Source organism: Delphinapterus leucas, chromosome 16 (genome assembly GCF_059928025.1).
Source record: "Delphinapterus leucas isolate spDelLeu-1000000601 "Yukka" chromosome 16, BTC_Dleu_Yukka2, whole genome shotgun sequence".
Lineage (NCBI taxonomy): Eukaryota > Metazoa > Chordata > Mammalia > Artiodactyla > Monodontidae > Delphinapterus > Delphinapterus leucas.
This window is the reverse complement of record NC_143144.1, coordinates 9,981,594-10,000,000: the sequence shown is the minus strand read 5'-3', so window position 1 is coordinate 10,000,000 and position 18,407 is coordinate 9,981,594. Positions and strand designations below refer to the sequence as shown.

The 18,407-nt window shown below is 36.6% G+C and overlaps 1 protein-coding gene across 6 annotated transcripts in view; it reads left to right on the top strand.

Moving 5' to 3' along the window:
• Positions 1–18,407, top strand: part of ERO1B (endoplasmic reticulum oxidoreductase 1 beta) — an 84,797-nt gene that overhangs the window by 25,486 nt on the left and 40,904 nt on the right. For 4 of the 6 annotated variants that reach the window (XR_016388034.1, XM_089897459.1, XM_089897457.1 and 1 more), the window contains exons 5-9: positions 632–694; positions 1,174–1,256; positions 6,501–6,574; positions 12,242–12,362; positions 12,500–12,546. Coding sequence is in view for 5 of the 6 variants with exons in the window: in XM_089897459.1 (XP_089753585.1) it covers positions 632–694; positions 1,174–1,256; positions 6,501–6,574; positions 12,242–12,362; positions 12,500–12,546 (388 nt within the window). In the remaining variant the exon portion in view is untranslated. The remainder of the gene's footprint in view (positions 1–631; positions 695–1,173; positions 1,257–6,500; positions 6,575–12,241; positions 12,363–12,499; positions 12,547–18,407) is intronic. The other 2 variants (XM_089897460.1, XM_089897461.1) reach the window with 1 other exon arrangement.

The following is an 18,407-nucleotide window of genomic DNA, read 5'->3' as shown; positions in this document are numbered from 1 at the left end:
GGCATTAAAAGGTTATCCTTTTCCTCTTATGGGGTATGTCATAATCTACTTGGCCATTCATATGTTTTTAAATAACAGTGTGTTTCTAGCTTTTCACTATCATACATATGTAATAAAGATCATCCTACCCTCTCTCTCTGCTTCCCTATGCATCCTCTCTCCATTTTCTTGTGCTCTCTACCTTTGCAGTCTTTGGTTTACACTCCCTCTTTTATTTATTTTTGTTTCAGATCTACAATAAATAGTATAAAGGCAATTGAAATCCCTTCTGAACTCCTTCCCAATCCCATTATATTTCCTTCCTCCCTAGAGCTAGCCACCTTGCTGAAGTTGATGTCTATCCTTCTGTGATACTTTTTATATTGTATTATACATGTATCCACAAGTAATATATAGATCTGTTATACAAAGTTTAAAACAATTTTTAATATTATATTTTGTATTTCTTTAAGTTAAAAACATTTTTTTTACTTTACATTTTTACGTGGTATTGTGCTTTTGAAATTTTGTCTCTGCTAATATATGTAGATTTTGTTAATTTTAATAGCTGCAAAATATTCAGTTGTATAGATATTTGTATAATTGTGTGAATAGCCATTCCTCTGTTGATGGACATTTCAATTGTTTTCAGGTTTTTGCTATCACAAACAATGACGCACTGGCATCTTTGTCTTTCGTCGAATTGTGCACATATGTAAGAGTTTCTCTAGGTCTATATTTAGAAGTAAGATTGCTGGGCCAAAGGGGATGCCTATCTCAACATTACAGGAGAGTACCAAATAACTTTCTAAAGTGGTTTTGGTTTTTGTTTTTAAATGTTGCTCTGGATATGGATTCAGCAGTGGGACTGCTGGCTCAAGGGTTTATTCATATTTACAGCTCTCCATAAATACTGTTAAATTACTTTCCCAAGAGGGTCTTCTCAGTTCACATCATCACCAACATACCAATGCAAATTGCTACATTTTTAATGTCTTTGCTTATTTATTAGGTGGAAATTTGTGACACATTTTCATTTGCATTTCTTCCATGTGTTAGGGATTCTGATAATAGGATGTATCTATATTTAGTATACATCATCATTGACAAACTGACTCTTCTGCCAATGGAACCTGAAATAAAGACAAAGGTAATAATTGATACTAAACTTACATATTATGAATTTCTTTTCAGTACTTGAAAGTGGCAAACAATACCAAAGAATTAGAAGATTGTGAACAAGCTAGTAAACTGGGAGCAATTAACAGCACATTAAGGTAAATTTCATTTTAGTAGTATTAAGAAAATATTCCCTTGTTTAATTTATTTATGATAGAAATCTTTGGTTTTTCTTGTGATTTTGATTAAACATTAAAGTTTCAACTAATCTTTGAAAGGAAAAAGTTACTCTTTATCCTAAATTTCATGATAGCTTTGCTTCCTCTTAGCTTATTCGTTCTGAAATTTCTAAGTCATCAATAATGACTATTTTTAATAGGGAAATATTTAATAGGGAAAATTTAGGTGATTTCTCATTTAGCAGGGTTTATGGGTCCATTCTTCCTGATTATTATGGGAAAAGGAACTTGAATCTCTTAGTCTTTTTAAAATAGTAATTCAATCTATATGTTACATTTTGAACGGTAAAGGTTTCTATTAACATAACTGTTAACGTTTCATAGATTTTTTTTTCTGTTGACTTTATTTGCTCTAAGTACAAACCTGCTTTTGAAGGCCAACATGAGTAATTTGTAAGTGGTCTCAGATTATGCAGTGTAAAATGACTGAGCAGATCTGTAGTTGTGAGTGGGGAAGGGAATATTACAGAAATTCTTTTTAATTTCCCTGTTAAGATTTGTAATTATGTACTATAATTGTTAAAGACAATAAAGTTAGTAGTTTTATGTATCTTATTTATTGATGAAAAATTCTAATATATAAAAGTAGAAAGGATAATATAATAAACACCCATATATCCTCTACTCCAAATGAATAAATGTTAACATTTTCTACCATGTTTATGAGAAAAGAGAAATGCCAAAGATGAATTTGAAATCCCCTATGTTTATTCCCCAATCCTGTTTTCTTCCCTTTTTCCTTAGAGGTAACTGAATTTGGTATGTATCCAAGTCCATGTTTTTGTTTTTAATTTATATATATATGGTTTGTGTATATGATTTTATTTTTCCTTTATGTAAATGATATAATGTGATAATTAACATTCTGCAACTCTTTTTACACTGCACATTTTGCTTTCTAGATACATCCATGTCAGAATGAGACAAATCTCTATGTTTTTTTAGCTGATAAATGGTTTTCATCATATAAATATGCCATATTTTGCTTATCTATTCCCCTACTGATGGCCATTTAGGTTGTTTCAAATTTTTTACTTCTACAAATTATGCCACCTTGAGCATCCTTGCTAATGTTTTTTGTATACACTGGAAATAAAATTGCTGAACCCTAAGCTTGCCCTCTTGCAGCTGTTCTTCATATAGCCTGGTGGCTTTTCTACAACACTTGTGTGGCTATGTATGGCCTCCAGCACTGAGAACTTGCTTTGTTCTCCACATCTTTGCCAAAAATTGGTAATGTTTGATAAGTGTGGAATAGCATCTCATTTTTCCTTAATTATATTTTGTTGATTATTAGTGAGTTTGGGCATTGTTTCCTCTTGTTTATTGGGCATTCCGGTTTCTTATTCATTCAACAAACGAATGCCTACAATATGCCAGGTGCTATTCTAGGATTATAGCGGTGTAAGTGGGAAATAAATTCCAGCACTCCTGCAGCTTAATCCTAGGCAGAGATGTGCAAGAAACAAGTAAAGTTAGTGCTAAGTAATAAAATGATGATGAGTGCCAGGCAGAAAAATGATGCAGGGAAGAGTGAGAGAGAGGGCTAGGGGTGAAGGTGGTTGCACTGTTTTAAATTGTTGGTCCAAGAAGGCCAGAGTGATAACAGGCAAAGCGTTCATGAAGGCCTGAGTCATAATATGGCTGCCTGGGCATGTAGCGGGTGGGGAACAGTATTCCAGGCATGAATAATGGTTAGTAAAAGGCCCTGAGGCCAGAGCTTGCCTAGACTGCTTGAGGAAGCACAAGGCCAGTGTGGCTGGAGTATAGTGAACAAGGACAAAGGAATGGAAGACAAAATCAGAAGATTCTAGGGATGGGAGGGGGCAGGAGTAAGGTGAGGTGGAGATCTTGTAGCATCTTGAAGACACTTATTATGAATATTGCTTTTAAAACTGAGTGGAATGAAAAGTCACTGGAGGATTTTGAGAGTGTGTGGGGAGCCAGGTGTTATGTCGTGGAAGCCTGCTTTATGTGGTTATTGTAGTAATCCTTGTAAGACATGACGGTGGCTTAGCTTAGGCTGGGGTGATGGCAGTGGAAATGATGAGAGGTGGTCAGATTCTGGATAGATTTTGGAGGTAGAGCTGAGAGTATTTGCTGAAGGATTGGATGTAGGGTATGAAAACAGAGAGGAGCTAAGAATGATTACAAGATTTGGTTGTAAAAAAAAAAGGAGCTGCCATTTATTGAACTGGGGGCACCTACCAGAGGAGCAAGTTTGATGGGAAATTTTAGTTCAGCCTTGGACTTGTTAAGTTTGAGCTGCCTGTGAAATGTCCAGCAGGCAGTTGGATATACAAGTCTCAATTTCAGGGGAGGGGTCTGGGCTATAGATAAAATGTGGGAGTCATTCAGTGAATGTGTGATATTTAAAAACCATAAACCTGAGTGAGATTACCAAGGAGAGAATATAAATAGAGAAGTGATCCAGGGACTGGGCCTTAAGTTATCATAAGATTTTGAGGTAGCTTGCCTGTTAATAGTCTTTGCTATCTTTTCCTCCATTGGAGAAGGGGTGCATTTTAAAATTATTCTGTAGGCATTCTTCATATAATCTGATAATAATTCTTTGTTGCCTGTATGGGTTGTTAGGGCTTGTCTTTTAATTTTGCTTATGGATTTTTGTTGTTAAACTGAAGTTATTAATTTTTTAAACTTTTAAGTTTAACACACACATAATAAAGTATACAAATCTTAAGTATAAAGGCCAATTTAATTTTACAAAAGTAAACCAGCTCTATTAGTCACCATCCAGAACAATATACTTGCTACCCAGAAGATCACATTATGTACTTTCCTAGCCATTACCACCTTCCAGAGTTAATCATGATTTTGAGTTATGTTAGTAAAGATTAGTTTTGCCCATTTATATACATGGAATAATATAGTGTGTATTCTTTTGTATCTGGCTTATTTTATTTAACATTATGTTGAATAATATTATGCTGGATGTCTTGGCCATTTCACAAAATATTTAGGTGGATATTTGCTGGTACATTTGGCATGCATTTCTGTGGCGAATATACCTAGGAGCGGAATTAAGAACTGCCAAATGGTTTTCCAAAATGACTGTACCAAAATACATTGCCGCTAGTAGTAGTGTACAGGAGTTCCTCATTCCACAGCTTCTCCGACAATCGGTAGTGTAATTTTTAAACAGCTTTATGGAAGTGTAATTGACACACAGTAAACTGCACCTATTCAAAATGTACAATGTGATGTTTTGACATGTGTACATTCACAAAAATCAGCACAATCAAGATGGTTATGTCTGCACTCCCCAAAGTTTTCTCATGCCCTAGTGTGATCCCTCCATCCCATCCCTTCCTGTCCCTGTTTCCCACTTCAAAGATGACTACTTTAACTCACGGCACTGTCTTGATAGAAAACCCTATGTTAAGCCCAAGAGATTCTTCTTTAAGTACCGTGGCATCCATCTGCATACTGACTTTTTTTTTTTTTTTTTCCATACTGACTTTTAGAAAAGCTGGACTAGATGACCTCTAAGGTTCCTTATAACTTGTTTATAAACCAAACTGGGCCAGCTCTATTAGCATTAGGTTAACATTCCATATCTTTTCTGCTACCATGGCTTTAGGCAAGGGTTAGATGAAACAATCCAGAAAACTTCATCAAGTAAGTGTGCTGAAAGTTCCTCTAAGTTAGTCATATTGCTCATAAGAAAATAGGCATTTATATCAAAATTGCTTTGTTCTTTACTATTTTCAGCAGAAGACTTATCTGATTAAACATAACTGTAGTTATCATTTTAGCTCTAACTAGAGCTTAGGCATTCTTGTTTTATGGCATCATATATTTCAACTGAGTCACCTATGATATAAAATTTTCCATTAACTTTTATGAAGTTATATATTCCCATAGGAGAAAAAAAGTCCCATGGTAAATTGAATTGGAAATTTTTATTGGTAAAGTTGTTGTAGTGCGGCCAGCCTTATATACTTCCTGTAGTCGTTATGCTATGCAGCAGCTTCTCAAATACAAAATAAATTATTGGCTATGACAGTACCACATTTATGAATACCTGATTTATACTTGGTACGTCATTTTTTTTTTGCCTCATTTTTTTTCCTTTAGGGAATAAAGATGGTATATATGCTACCATCATGTATTTAAGACAGAGAAGGTCTGAATATAGGTTAAAGTGAATATAGGTCAAAGTTTATTTGAATGAGTGTAGTTGTTCCTTTATCAGTCCTCCAGGTCAGAAATCTTGATCATAGGACTTCCCTGGTAGTGCAGTGGTTAAGCATCTGCCTGCCAATGCAGGGGACACAGGTTCGAGCTCTGGTCTAGGAAGATCCCACATGCCGCGGAGCAGCTAAGCCCGTGCGCACAACTACTGAGCCTGCACTCTAGAACCCACGAGCCACAACTACTGAGCCCGCAAGGCACAACTACTGAAGCCCACGCACCTAGAGCCTGTGCTCTGCAACAAGAGAAGCCACCGCATTGAGAAGCCCATGCACCACAACGAAGAGTAGCCCCCGCTTGCCGCAACTAGAGAAAACCCACGCTCAGCAATGAAGGCCCAATGCAGCCAAAAATAAATAAATAAATCTATTTATTAAAAAAAAGAAATCTTGAACATAGATTTTGTTAAATGTGACATAATGTGTAAAATGAATGATATACTGTGATGAAAGTGACATTGGTGTTTCTAGGGAATAGCACATTGGATGGAAGATCCTAGAAATGCATTTTTTAGTATTTTGGGTTGTATAAGTAGAGAAGCAATTTAAATTAAAAGAATTATGAAAGTAAATTTAATTCCTACTTTAGGAAAAATAATACATAGTTAACTACAATTTCTAAGTCAGTTAAAAAGACCAGCCTGAATTTCGTGTTTAACTACGTCTTATATATATTTGTAAGTTAGTTTTCTGGTCAAAGTAGTTATCATTGAACTAGGGCTAAAATAGTTTTAATATAGTTAAATACAAATCACTCACAGAAATAAATATGTCTTTCATATAACTTGTTTTAATCATTCCTTCATGTGACTGCTAACTGAATTTGTAACACCATCTAATTAATAAAGACGTGATCTCAGATTATCTATTTTTAGTACACTAGAATACAGTGTTAAAGTTTTCAACTCCAGATTTAATCCTTTTTCTTTTTTATTCCTCCTTCCCGTAGTAATCAAAGCAGAGAAGCTTTCATTGACTGGGCAAGATATGATGATTCACAGGATCACTTTTGTGAACTTGATGGTAATAAAAGAAACTATTGTAATTACATTATTTTAACTTTAACCCTTTTAAGACCCTTAAATCAGTGAAGTTACAGTCAGAGTTATAGCTTAAAGACACAGGATGTTGTATGTGGATCTTATTATTCATAATGGTGTTTATTGAGAACCGATGTTCCAGGCCCTGTGCTAAGTGCCTTAAGTACATTATTTCTTAGCTTTACAACTACCCTAATAGGTGTGTATTATTTTATATCTGGGGAAACTGTCTCAAAAAGACAAAGTAACTTGCCCAAGATCACACAGTAGCAAGAGGCTGAGACAGGATTTAATCCGAGATCTGACTGAATCCCAAACCTGTCTTCTTTCCATTGTGACACCCCACCTCCTATGGACCTCTAATTCAAGCCACTTAGTTATAGATCTGTGACCATGTTATAGAAATGTTCACACTCGAATTAGTTGGAGGTCTCAACAAACTAACATAAAGACACCTTCCAACATCGTGGAGGACTCTAATTTGACTTCCCCACAGCCCTCTTTCCAAGAGTCCCCTGGAATGGAATAAATGGTAGTTCAGTAGTAACTACCACTTCTTTTAACAGAAAATAATTGACGTGACTCAAAATTTTTTATCTATAGGAGAATACTCCCAATAATTGTGTTGAGTAGGCTTAAATCATTCATTTGGCCTCTCTTTACCTTTTACCTTGGTATTGTTATTTTCTGGTGGTAGAAAAGAATTTGGGGTTCAACCATGCATAACTGAAAACAGGCAGCAGAAGTTCTTCTGAATTTTTAAAGCATCTGGCATGGTTTGCTTTCTAAAGACTTGTTTTAAAGATTCTTATGTAGAATTGTGTTTTTAATGCTGTCTGTAATGGAATAAATTACAGGGCGCTTCTACAATAGTATGGTAAATTGAGAAGATGCTGGGAGAGGGAGTGTTATTACTATGTTTTGTATGGTTTCAGCAAGGAAATTGTTAAATCTGAACAAAGTTTTTTTCGATATGATAATGGGCAATTCATAAATACCCCTATTATGATATTTGGAATTGGCAATGGTTTTATCAGAGCAAACCGTTGTTCCTGGGTAAGCACTCACGTGACTGACTGCTCTCATTTGCTTTTTGGTTGTCAATCTAATTATATTTGAGTGTTTAACACTCATAGTCACTTCTTTCCAACTTCTCATGTATTCTTTTATTAAAATATTCTGGATAGTGCTTATTTAACAGGTTTTCAGATTAAAAAATCATTTCTGTGAGTATATATTTCTCTTTAGGTATTTAGTAAAAAATACTACTCAATTGTAGAGGTTGCTTGCCATGATTAAATTGATGTGTTCTATTATCTGTCATCAGTATAAATAGTGTTAATTAATTTTTCAGTAGTAGCTTCTTAAATCGTAAAAGTGGAAGAGGTGTCCTATAAAAATTTCCATAAAATCATCCTTTAAAAATTTTAGGATTACATATTAAAATAACTAGTTGTTTTTATATTTTTTAAATTAATTAATTTTTGGCTGTGTTGGGTCTTCATTGCTGTGCGTGGGCTTTCTCTAGTTGTGGCGAGCTGGGGCTACTCTTCGTTGTGGTATACAGGCTTCTCACTGTGGTGGCTTCTCTTGTTGCGGAGCATGGGCTCTAGGCGCATGGGCTTCAGTAGTTGTGGCACGTGGGCTCAGTAGTTGTGGCTCGTGGGCTCTAGAGCGCAGGCTCAGTAGTTGTGGCGCACGGGCTTAGTTTCTCCGCGGCATGTAGGATCTACCCGGACCAGGGCTCAAACCTGTGTCCCCTGCACTGGCAGGCGGATTCCTAACCGCTGTGCCACCTGTTTTTATATTTTATGTAATTCTTAAACACGTGAAACCATGCTACTAGTTGGATTACCACGATTCTCCTGGGTAGTAATGTTCATGTGTGTCCCAAAGATTTTTACCTACAGTTGAAAAAAAATACTATCAGAGTAGCTTTGGAGTCATTGTTTAGTTATTTCAGTAATCTAAAATCGTTAGATTAGGGACTTCCCTGGTGGTCCAGTGGCTAGGACTCTGTGCTCCCAGTGCAGGGGGCCTGGGTTCGATCACTGGTCAGGGAACTAGATCCCGCATGCCGCAACTAAGACCCGACGCAGCTAAATAAATAAATAAATATTTAAAAATAAAATAAAAAATCATTGGATTAAAACAAAAAGTCTAAAGAATATTCACCCCAGTTATTGGAATATAGTCAAACACCCTTGCTCTCTGCTGTTTTGTTTTTGGTTTTATCATTATTTGAAAGGAAAGATGATCCTCATAGATCAAATAATAGGTTTTTAAATAATTCAGTGGTTTAAGGTAAGCTGCTCTCCCTACCTCTATTCTTTTTTTTTGATATTTTTATGCATGGCTTGCCGCTTCCTTTGCTTCAGGTTTCTGCTCAAATGTCACCTCCTCAGAGAAGCCTGCTGTCATAAAAGAGTAACCACTTTCACTTTCTATCTCTTTGCACTGCTGCCTGCTCCCAGAGTACTAAGAACTATGTGAGAAACACTATTTAGTTTATCTGTATGTTGTCTGTCTTCATCTAGATTGTGAGTGACTTGAGAGCAAGGACCGTGTCTTTTTCTTCACGACTGTATCTCTAGTGCCTAGAACACTGCCTGGCCATGGTTCATGCCCAGTAAATATTTGCTCAATGAAGTAGTTAGTTCATAAATAACCTGAACAGTGTGATAGATTTTTACTTTTTATTTTTCCCCTTAAAACAGGTTCATTGATACATTAAAAATATTGCTTAAAACACTGGTTTCTAAATCTGCCTGTGTATCAGAATTACTTGGATGCTTTATAAACTATAGATTCTCCTTGACTGAGGAAATTAAGTTTTTAATAGTGCGTTAGTGGCAGTTTGGGGTAGCGTTGGAGATGGAGGCTTGTAGACTCAATCCTGAGTCTGTAACCTTATATTTTTTGTCTGTGTCCGTAAGCAAAAAGCTTACACGCCAAGTTGTCCTATGCAACCATTACGTATTAAGAGATATATGGGTTAGAAGGTGGGAAGGATGCCTGGCACCATAGAGCATGCAGTGTGGCCTCGTAACTCTAACACTAAATTAGGACAGTGAAAAGAAAATTCAACTGGGGAAAAAAGGTGTACTTGAGGAGGAGGAAAAAATATTGGTTCAAGTTGATGAATTCCCAGAATTAGGTATTTTGATTCAGTAGTAATTCTTTGAATCCTTAGGTATTGGTTAGCATGGTCAAAAAGAAAGAATAGCTTTGGAGCAGGTTTGTAGAGGGAGGAAAAAGAGAAAACTTTTTGAGGGGAGGACTTAATAGGGATCCAAGAGCATTACCTGAACGTATGATACAGCTGTACAAATGGAAAGAAGTTATAGTTTGGGAACAATTTAATTATGATCATGTCACAGGTGGCCCTGGGACTAAGGATGGGTGTGTTTATAGGGAACCTCAGCCTGAGTATGCTTTCTCCCACATACGTTCCTCACTGTGGATGTCATGAAATTCTTGTCAGTATAGGTCAGGGGTTGACAAACTTTTTCTTCTGTAAATGGGCAGACAGTAAATATTTTAGGCTTTGTGAACCATATGGTCTCTCTTACAATTGCTCAACTCTGCCATAATAATGTGAAAGTGGCACATAAGCAAATGAACATGACTTGTGTTCCCATAAAACTTTCTTTACAAAAATACACAGCAGACCAGACTTGGCCTGTGGGCCATAGTTTGCTGATACCTTCTGTAGGTTAACAAAACACCTTTTTCATGATTTGAAAAAGTATTAAATTTTTTAAAACAACTTTTGATTTGGGAATTAAGGGAATACACACTAAGAACATTAAGAACGTAAGTTTACTTAAGTACTTTAAAAACTGATATAATTGATTTTACTCATGTGACTTTCTACTCCCTTAGAGTATCTTTTAAATCCATATACTTGAATATTTGAATCCAGGGTTTTATTTTTTTCTTTGTTGGTTGTTTAATTGGGCGAAGAGGTTGATACTAATTCAATCTTCACATTCATAGATGACTGTACGTAAGTGTAGGCTTATGTGTGTGCACATACGTTCTTTATACATGTGTGTATACATGTATATGTCAATGGGTATATATTTATGATATTAATATTTCTAAAGCTTATATACATAACTGAGTCAATTTTGCAAGTGAACTTGAGAACAGCTCAAAGAAATTTGAAATATATTACAGAAATTAGTGAATTGTAAAACTTAAAATTTTACTGTAAAATCCATATTTTATTAACTAAATGATATGAATTTTTATTTTTCAATTAAGATTTTTTAAATTATTGTTTTAAGTCCTGATCAGTAAATGTCCTTCAACAGTTTCTGTTCATCCATCTGTAAGTTAGCGTTTTCTGTGCTTTAACTTATTTAGTGGAATATCTATATAATGTTAGTGCTGGTAGAGCCAGTATTCTTCAAAATCATGTTTTCATTGTCTGTAAGTTAGACACCACTGATTTAGTAATGATAAGTTATGATTATCTTTGTACTCTTTATACATCACAAAAGTATCAGGTAGTTTTTGAAGGGTATGGATCAGGATGCTGCTTTTTTTTCCCTTAAGATTATGGATCATCTCACTCTACGGTCATTGAATGGCCAATGAATATTTTTGACTGATAGGTAATGAAAGCAAGAGGGCCCATATTTTAATGCCCATGTTTGTCCCTGTTTCAAGTCAGGTGTCTATATACCATTGATTTAATACCGTGACACCAAAAATTAGGACGCATATACATAAAAGAATACATCCATGCCAACATACATAGCATTTCAGCTTATAGGTGGTATTAGCATAGATGTGTGAAGCATAGTCATTATAATTTTTCTGTAGATCGCAAAGCGTGTGCTTCCCTTTTCTACCCAGAATGTGACCATTAAGACCATTTTTCTTTATCTTTTGTATCCCCCAGAGATCTCTACCAAATGTTGTCCAAATAGTGGAGATCTAGTAAATACTAATTTGAGTTTCAACACAGAAAATGGTTATTTAATTTTAAATGTGTTAATAAATTCTTGAAGTTGTGCCTACTCACCAATATGTTAACCAATTAATATGTTAACCAATATATTAACATTGGTAAAAATAAATTTGTAACTTTTTTTTTTTTTTTTACTACAACATTGTGTAACTCTATGAATGATCGAATTTGAATCACAAAGTTACTACACCATTTACTTCCTAAGTCCAAGTAGAAAGTATCAGGGAAATCTTTTCTTTTTTTTTTGGATACAATATATGCAAACAAAATAAATGTTTCAAGTATGTGTTTAGGTAGATATATACATGGGGGGGCAATCACATAAAATATTAAGGTTATGATTCTGTTAGGTCTTTTCAGTCCTAGTGGTTAAAACTTAAGAAATGATTAATGCCTCTAATAAGGTAAAGCCTGTTACATTCCGTAAGAGGGCATTGAGCGTCCAAAAGAAAGGGAGTAGTTAGTTACATTTCCTCTCTCAAGTTCAAGTTATTCTAAGTCCTGGGTCAAGGACAGTCACAAGCGTGCTAACCACTGTACCATTTAAGTTGGAGATGACTTGAAAGCGTAGCATTTCTCTAACCTTTGGATAGTCCTGTTTGCTTTGTAATGGTAAACTTTAGATAAATAGTGAAATGTGGATGGTTTCATGAATTGTTTCTTGTTCAGATGAGAGATCTCCAGCTGCTCAGTATGTAGACCTTTTGCTGAATCCTGAGCGTTACACTGGCTATAAAGGGCCCTCTGCGTGGAGAGTGTGGAACAGCATCTACGAAGAAAACTGTTTCAAGTAACTGGAGGGGGTAGGGGAAAGAGGAGGATTGACTAGAGGGAGGGTGGAAGAAGGGGAATACTTGTTTCTCTTGGAAAAAATTACATCAAAATGTCAAACCATTTTACGTTTGAGTTTTGTATTTTCGTTTTCAGGCCTCGATCTGTTTATCGTCCTTTAAATCCTCTGGCACCCAGCCGAGGTGGGTTTTTGATACATTTTCATGCTTTTAGAAATTGTTTACAAGATACCTTTGTAATTATATGTTGAGAAATTTTTCAACTATTTTATATTTTTGCTTAATTTGAATGATCAAAAGTATAAGATTTGTTCATAGTTAGGTCTCAAGATTTCCACGTTTTATATAATTACTGTCATTTATTGACTGCCTGATATGTGCCAGGCCCTAAACTAGGAGCTATATATAAAATAAATTAGAATATATGAGTAATCCATATATATTAGAGGTTCCTGGGGAACTGGTAAAAATCTAAATGCTCAGGCCCTGTCCCATACCAGTTGTCACAGTCTTTGGAATTCGGACCCAGGCGTTGGTCTTTTTTAAGCTCTCCAGATGATTCCAGTTTGCAGCTGCTTTCAGAACTAGTGACTCATAGCATGCTTCTCTGACTTCAGTACTCATACAAATCACCTAGGAGCCTTGTTAAATACAGGTTCTGATTCTGTAAGTCGTGGGTGAGACTCCCAGGTGATGCCCAAGTGCTGATCGATGCACGACACTCTGATTCAGAAGGATGCAGAGAAGTATCAGAAAGTTAGGTTGCCACTTTGCCACATCAGGCTGTTGAGCACATGAAATGTGGCTAGTGTGAAACTACATTTTACATTTTACGTCATTTTAGTTCATTTCAATTTAAAAACTGAAGCGCAGTATAAAATATTTTTGCCATTGAACAGAACCTGATTGTTTTGGTAGAACTACTTTAACTCTTGCATCACAAAACAAATTGTTGATGTACTGCAGTGCATGTATACCTTTTACTTTTTAAAATGTGGATATTAGAAAACATTACAAATTTTATTAGAAAAAAATTTAAATTACATATATGGCTGTTGTTATAGTTCTATGGGACAGCATTGTCTTACATAGTTGGAGTTTATTCAATATAAAATTATTAGGCGTATCCTCAATCTATTCTCAACGAGGACTCAAACCCTGGGAGCAGCCCTGTGATTGACGTGCCATTCTAATGCTTTCCTTAGACCAGGATTGATTTAGGAACTTGAATTTCCTGGTCTAGATTCATCTCTTTAGGCATTTCTCAGAACCAGAGTGACTTAGGAAGTTTGATGAATGGACTGCTCTCAGATGTGCACTCACAGTATGGCCAGTAGTTTTCCCAAATTCATCCTGAAACTGCTTGGGCAAGATAATCGGAGTGTGAAGAAGGTGTGCATGGCTTCTTATCCTTTGTCTCTTTTACCTCATAACTTTTCCATTTTCAACTTAAATGTTTTTATTATACAAGATTTTATAAAAATTGAAACAATGCAAAAGTTACATAAAGTAAAAAGGGAACGCTTCCTCCACCCCTACCTCCACACACTTTTTCTTTTCAGAGTTTGGAAGGTATCCTTTCAGACCTTTTCTATGATCACTTACTCTTTTTTTGCGGTATGCGGGCCTCTCACTGTTGTGGCCTCTCCCGTTGCGGAGCACAGGCTCCGGACACGCAGGCCCAGCGGCCATAGCTCATGGGCCCAGCCGCTCCGCGGCATGTGCGGTCTTCCCGGACCGGGGCACGAACCTGTGTCCCCTGCATCGGCAGGCGGACTTCAACCACTGCGCCACCAGGGAAGCCCTCTTTTTTTTTGGCTGTGCTGGGTCATCATTACTGTGCACGGGCTTTCTCTAGTTGTGGCGAATGGGGGCTACTGTTCGTTGCAATGCACAGGCTTGTCATTGTGGTGGCCTCTCGTTGCGGAGCACGGGCTCTAGGCGTGCAGCTTCAGTAGTTGTGGCTCGCGGGTTCTAGAGCGCAGGCTCAGTTGTGGCGCACGGGCTTTGTTGCTCCGTGGCATGTGGGATCTTCCCGACCAGGGCTTGAACCCGTGTCCCCTGCACTGGCAGGCGGATTCCTAACCACCGCATCACCAGGGAAGCCCTTTTTTTTTAACATCTTTATTGGAGTATAATTGCTTTACAGTGTTGTGTTAGTATCTGCTGTACAACAAAGTGAATCAGCTATACGTATACATATATCCCCATATCTCTTCCCTCTTGCGTCTCCCTCCCACCCTCCCTATCCCACCCCTCTAGGTGGTCACACAGCACCGAGCTGATCTCCCTGTGCTATGCTGCTGCTTCCCACTAGCTAGCTGTTTTACATTTGGCAGTGTATATGTGTCCATGCCACTCTGTCACTTCGTCCCAGCTTAACCCTTCTCCCTCCCTGTGGCCTCAAGTCCATTCTCTACGTCTGCATCTTTATTCCTGTCCTGCCCCTAGAACAGGACCAGTTTTTTTTTTTTTTTTAGATTCCATATATATGGATCACTTACTCTTAAAGCAGAAAATATAATTGTTCATTTAATAAAAGCATCAAGTTCTAAGAAATACTTCACTTCCATATTATGATAAACTAGAGACACGAGGCTGTAGGAAAGCTGAAGAGAGGAAGGAAAGTGCACAGAGAAAAGGATAGAGGGAGGAAAGAGGAGCAGAGAAAAAACAAGTGTAGAAGAGGGAGACAAAAGACTAGGTAAGGGAGAGAGTGGGTCCTGGGTGAAAAGTGGGTACCACAGGAAGTAATGCAATAGTTCTCACTAATGCTGTTTATATGCTTTCTCCACTGAAACTGCCAATTGTCGATTAACAGCTGTTTAATTTTTTTTTTGAATTTTTGAATTTTATTTTTTTATACAACGGGTTCTTATTAGTCATCCATTTTATACACATCAGTGTATACATGTCAATCCCAATCTCCCAGTTCAGCACACCACCACCACCACCCGCTGCTGCTTTCCCCCCTTGGTGTCCATACATTTGTTCTCTACATCTGTGTCTCACTTTCTGCCCTGCACACTGGTTCATTTTTACCATTTTTCTAGGTTCCACATATATGCGTTAATATACGATACTTGTTTTTTTCTTTCTGACTTACTTCACTCTGTATGACAGTCTCTAGATCTATCCACGTCTCTACAAATGACCCAATTTCGTTCCTTTTTATGGCTGAGTAATATTCCATTGTATATACGTACCACATCTTCTTTATCCATTCGTCTGTCGACGGGCATTTAGGTTGCTTCCATGACCTGGCTATTGTAAATAGTGCTGCAATGAACATTGGGGTGCATGTCTCTTTTTGAATTATGGTTTTCTCTGGGTTTAGGCCCAGTAGTGAGATTGCTGGGTAATATGGTAATTCTATTTTTAGTTTTTTAAGGAACCTCCATACTGTTCTCCACAGTGGCTGTATCAATTTACATTCCCACCAACAGTGCAAGAGGGTTCCCTTTTCTCCACACTCTCCAGCATTTGTTGTTTGTAGATTTTCTGATGATGCCCATTCTAACTGGTGTGAGGTGATACCTCATTGTAGTTGTGATTTGCATTTCTCTAATGATTAGTGATGTTGAGCAGCTTTTCATGTGCTTCTTGGCCATCTGTATATCTTCTTTGGAGAAATGTCTATTTAGGTCTTCTGCCCATTTTTGGATTGGGTTGTTTTTTTAATATTGAGCTGCATGAGCTGTTTATATATTTTGGAGATTAATCCTTTGTCCGTTGATTCGTTTGCAAATATTTTCTCCCATTCAGAGGGTTGTCTTTTCGTCTTGTTTATGGTTTCCTTTGCTGTGCAGAAGGTTTTAAGTTTCATTAGGTCCCATTTGTTTATTTTTGTTTTTATTTCCATTACTCTGGGAGGCAATCAAAAAAGATCTTGCTGTGATTTACGTCAAAGAGTGTTCTTCCTGTGTTATCCCCTTAAGAGTTTTATAGTGTCTGGTCTTACATTTAGGTCTCTCATCCATTTTGAGTTTATTTTTGTGTATGGTGTTAGGGAGTGTTCTAATTTCATTCTTTTACATGTAGCTGTCCAGTTTTCCCAGTACCACTTATTGAAGAGGCTGTCTTTTCTCCATTGTATATCCTTGCTTCTTTTGTCATAGATTAGTTGACCGTAGGTGCATGGGTTTATCTCTGGGCTTTCTGTCTTGTTCCATTGATCTATATTTCTGTTTTTGTGCCAGTACCATATTGTCTCGATTACTGTAGCTTTGTAGTATAGTCTGAAGTCAGGGAGTCTGATTCCTCCAGCTCCACTTTTTTCCCTCAAGACTGGTTTGGCTATTCGGGGTCTTTTGTGTCTCCATACAAATTTTAAGATTTTTTGTTCTAGTTCTATAAAAAATGCCATTGGTAATTTGATAGGGATTGCATTGAATTTGTAGATTGCTTTGAGTGGTATAGTCATTTTCACAATATTGATTCTTCCAGTCCAAGAGTATGGTATATCTCTCCATCTGTTGGTATTATCTTTAATTTCTCTCATCAGTGTCTTACAGTTTTCTGCATACAAGTCTTTTGTCTCCCTAGGTAGATTTATTCCTAGGTATTTTATTCTTTTTGTTGCAGTGGTAAATGGGCGTGTTTCCTTAATTTCTCTTTCAGATTTTTCATCGTTAGCATATAGGAATGCAAGAGATTTCTGTGCATTAATTTTCTATCCTGCAACTTTACCAAATTCATTGATTAGCGCTAGTCGTTTTCTGGTGGCATCTTTAGGATTCTCTGTATGTAGTATCATGTCATCTGCAAACAGTGACAGTTTTACTTCTTGTTTTCCAATTTGTATTCCTTTTATTTCTTTTTCTTCTCTGATGCTGTGGCTAGGACTTCCAAAACTATGTTGAATAATAGTGGTGAGAGTGGGCAGCCTTGTCTTGTTCCTGATCTTAGAGGAAATGCTTTCAGGTTTTCACTGTTGCAAATGATGTTTGCTGTGGGTTTGTCATATATGGCCTTTATTATGTTGAGATAGGTTCCCTCTGTGCTCATTTTCTGGAGAGTTTTTATCATAAAAGGGTGTTGAATTTTGTCAAAAACTTTTTCTGCATCTGTTGAGATGATCATATGGTTTTTACTCTTCAGTGTGTTAATATGGTGTATCACATTGATTGATTTGTGTATATTGAAGAATCCTTGCATCCCTGGGAAAAATCCCACTTGATCATGGTGTTTCATCCTTTTAATGTATTGTTGGATTCTGTTATTTTTGTTGAGGATTTTTGCATCAATATTCATCAGTGATATTGGTCTGTAATTTTCTTTTTTTGTAGTATCTTTGTTTGATTTTGGTGTCAGGGTGGTGGTGGCCTCATAGAATGAGTTTGGGAGTGTTCCTTCCTCTGCAATTTTTTGGAAGAGATTGAGAAGGATAGGTGTTAGCTCTTCTCTAAATTTTTGATAGAATTCACCTGTGAAGCCACCTGCTCCTGGATTTTTGTTTCTTGGAAGATTTTTAATCACAGTTTCAATTTTATTACTTGTGATTGGTCTGTTCATACTTTCTATTTCTTCCTGATTCCCCCTTGGAAGGTTATACCTTTCTAAGAATTTGTCCATTTCTTCCAGGTTGTCCATATTATTGGCATAGAGTTGCTTGTAGTAGTCTTATGCTTTGTATTTCTGCAGTGTCTGTTGTAACTTCTCCTTTTTCATTTCTAATTTTATTGATGAGTCCTCTCCCTGTTTTTCTTGATGAGTCTGGCTAATGGTTTATTAATTTTGTTTATCTTCTCAAAGAACCAGCTTTTAGTTTTATTGATCTTTGCTATTGTTTTCTTTGTTTCAATTTCACTGATTTCTGCTCTGATCTTTATGATTTTTTTCCTTCTGTTAACTTAGGGTTTTGTTTGTTCTTTTTTCTCTGGTTCCTTTAGGTGTAAGGTTAGATTGTTTATTGGAGATTTTTCTTGTTTCCTGAGGTAGGCTTGTATAGCTATAAACTTCCCTCTTAGAACTGCTTTTGCTGCATCCCATAGGTTTTAGATCATTGTGTTTTCATTGTCGTTTGTCTCTAGGTATATTTTGAT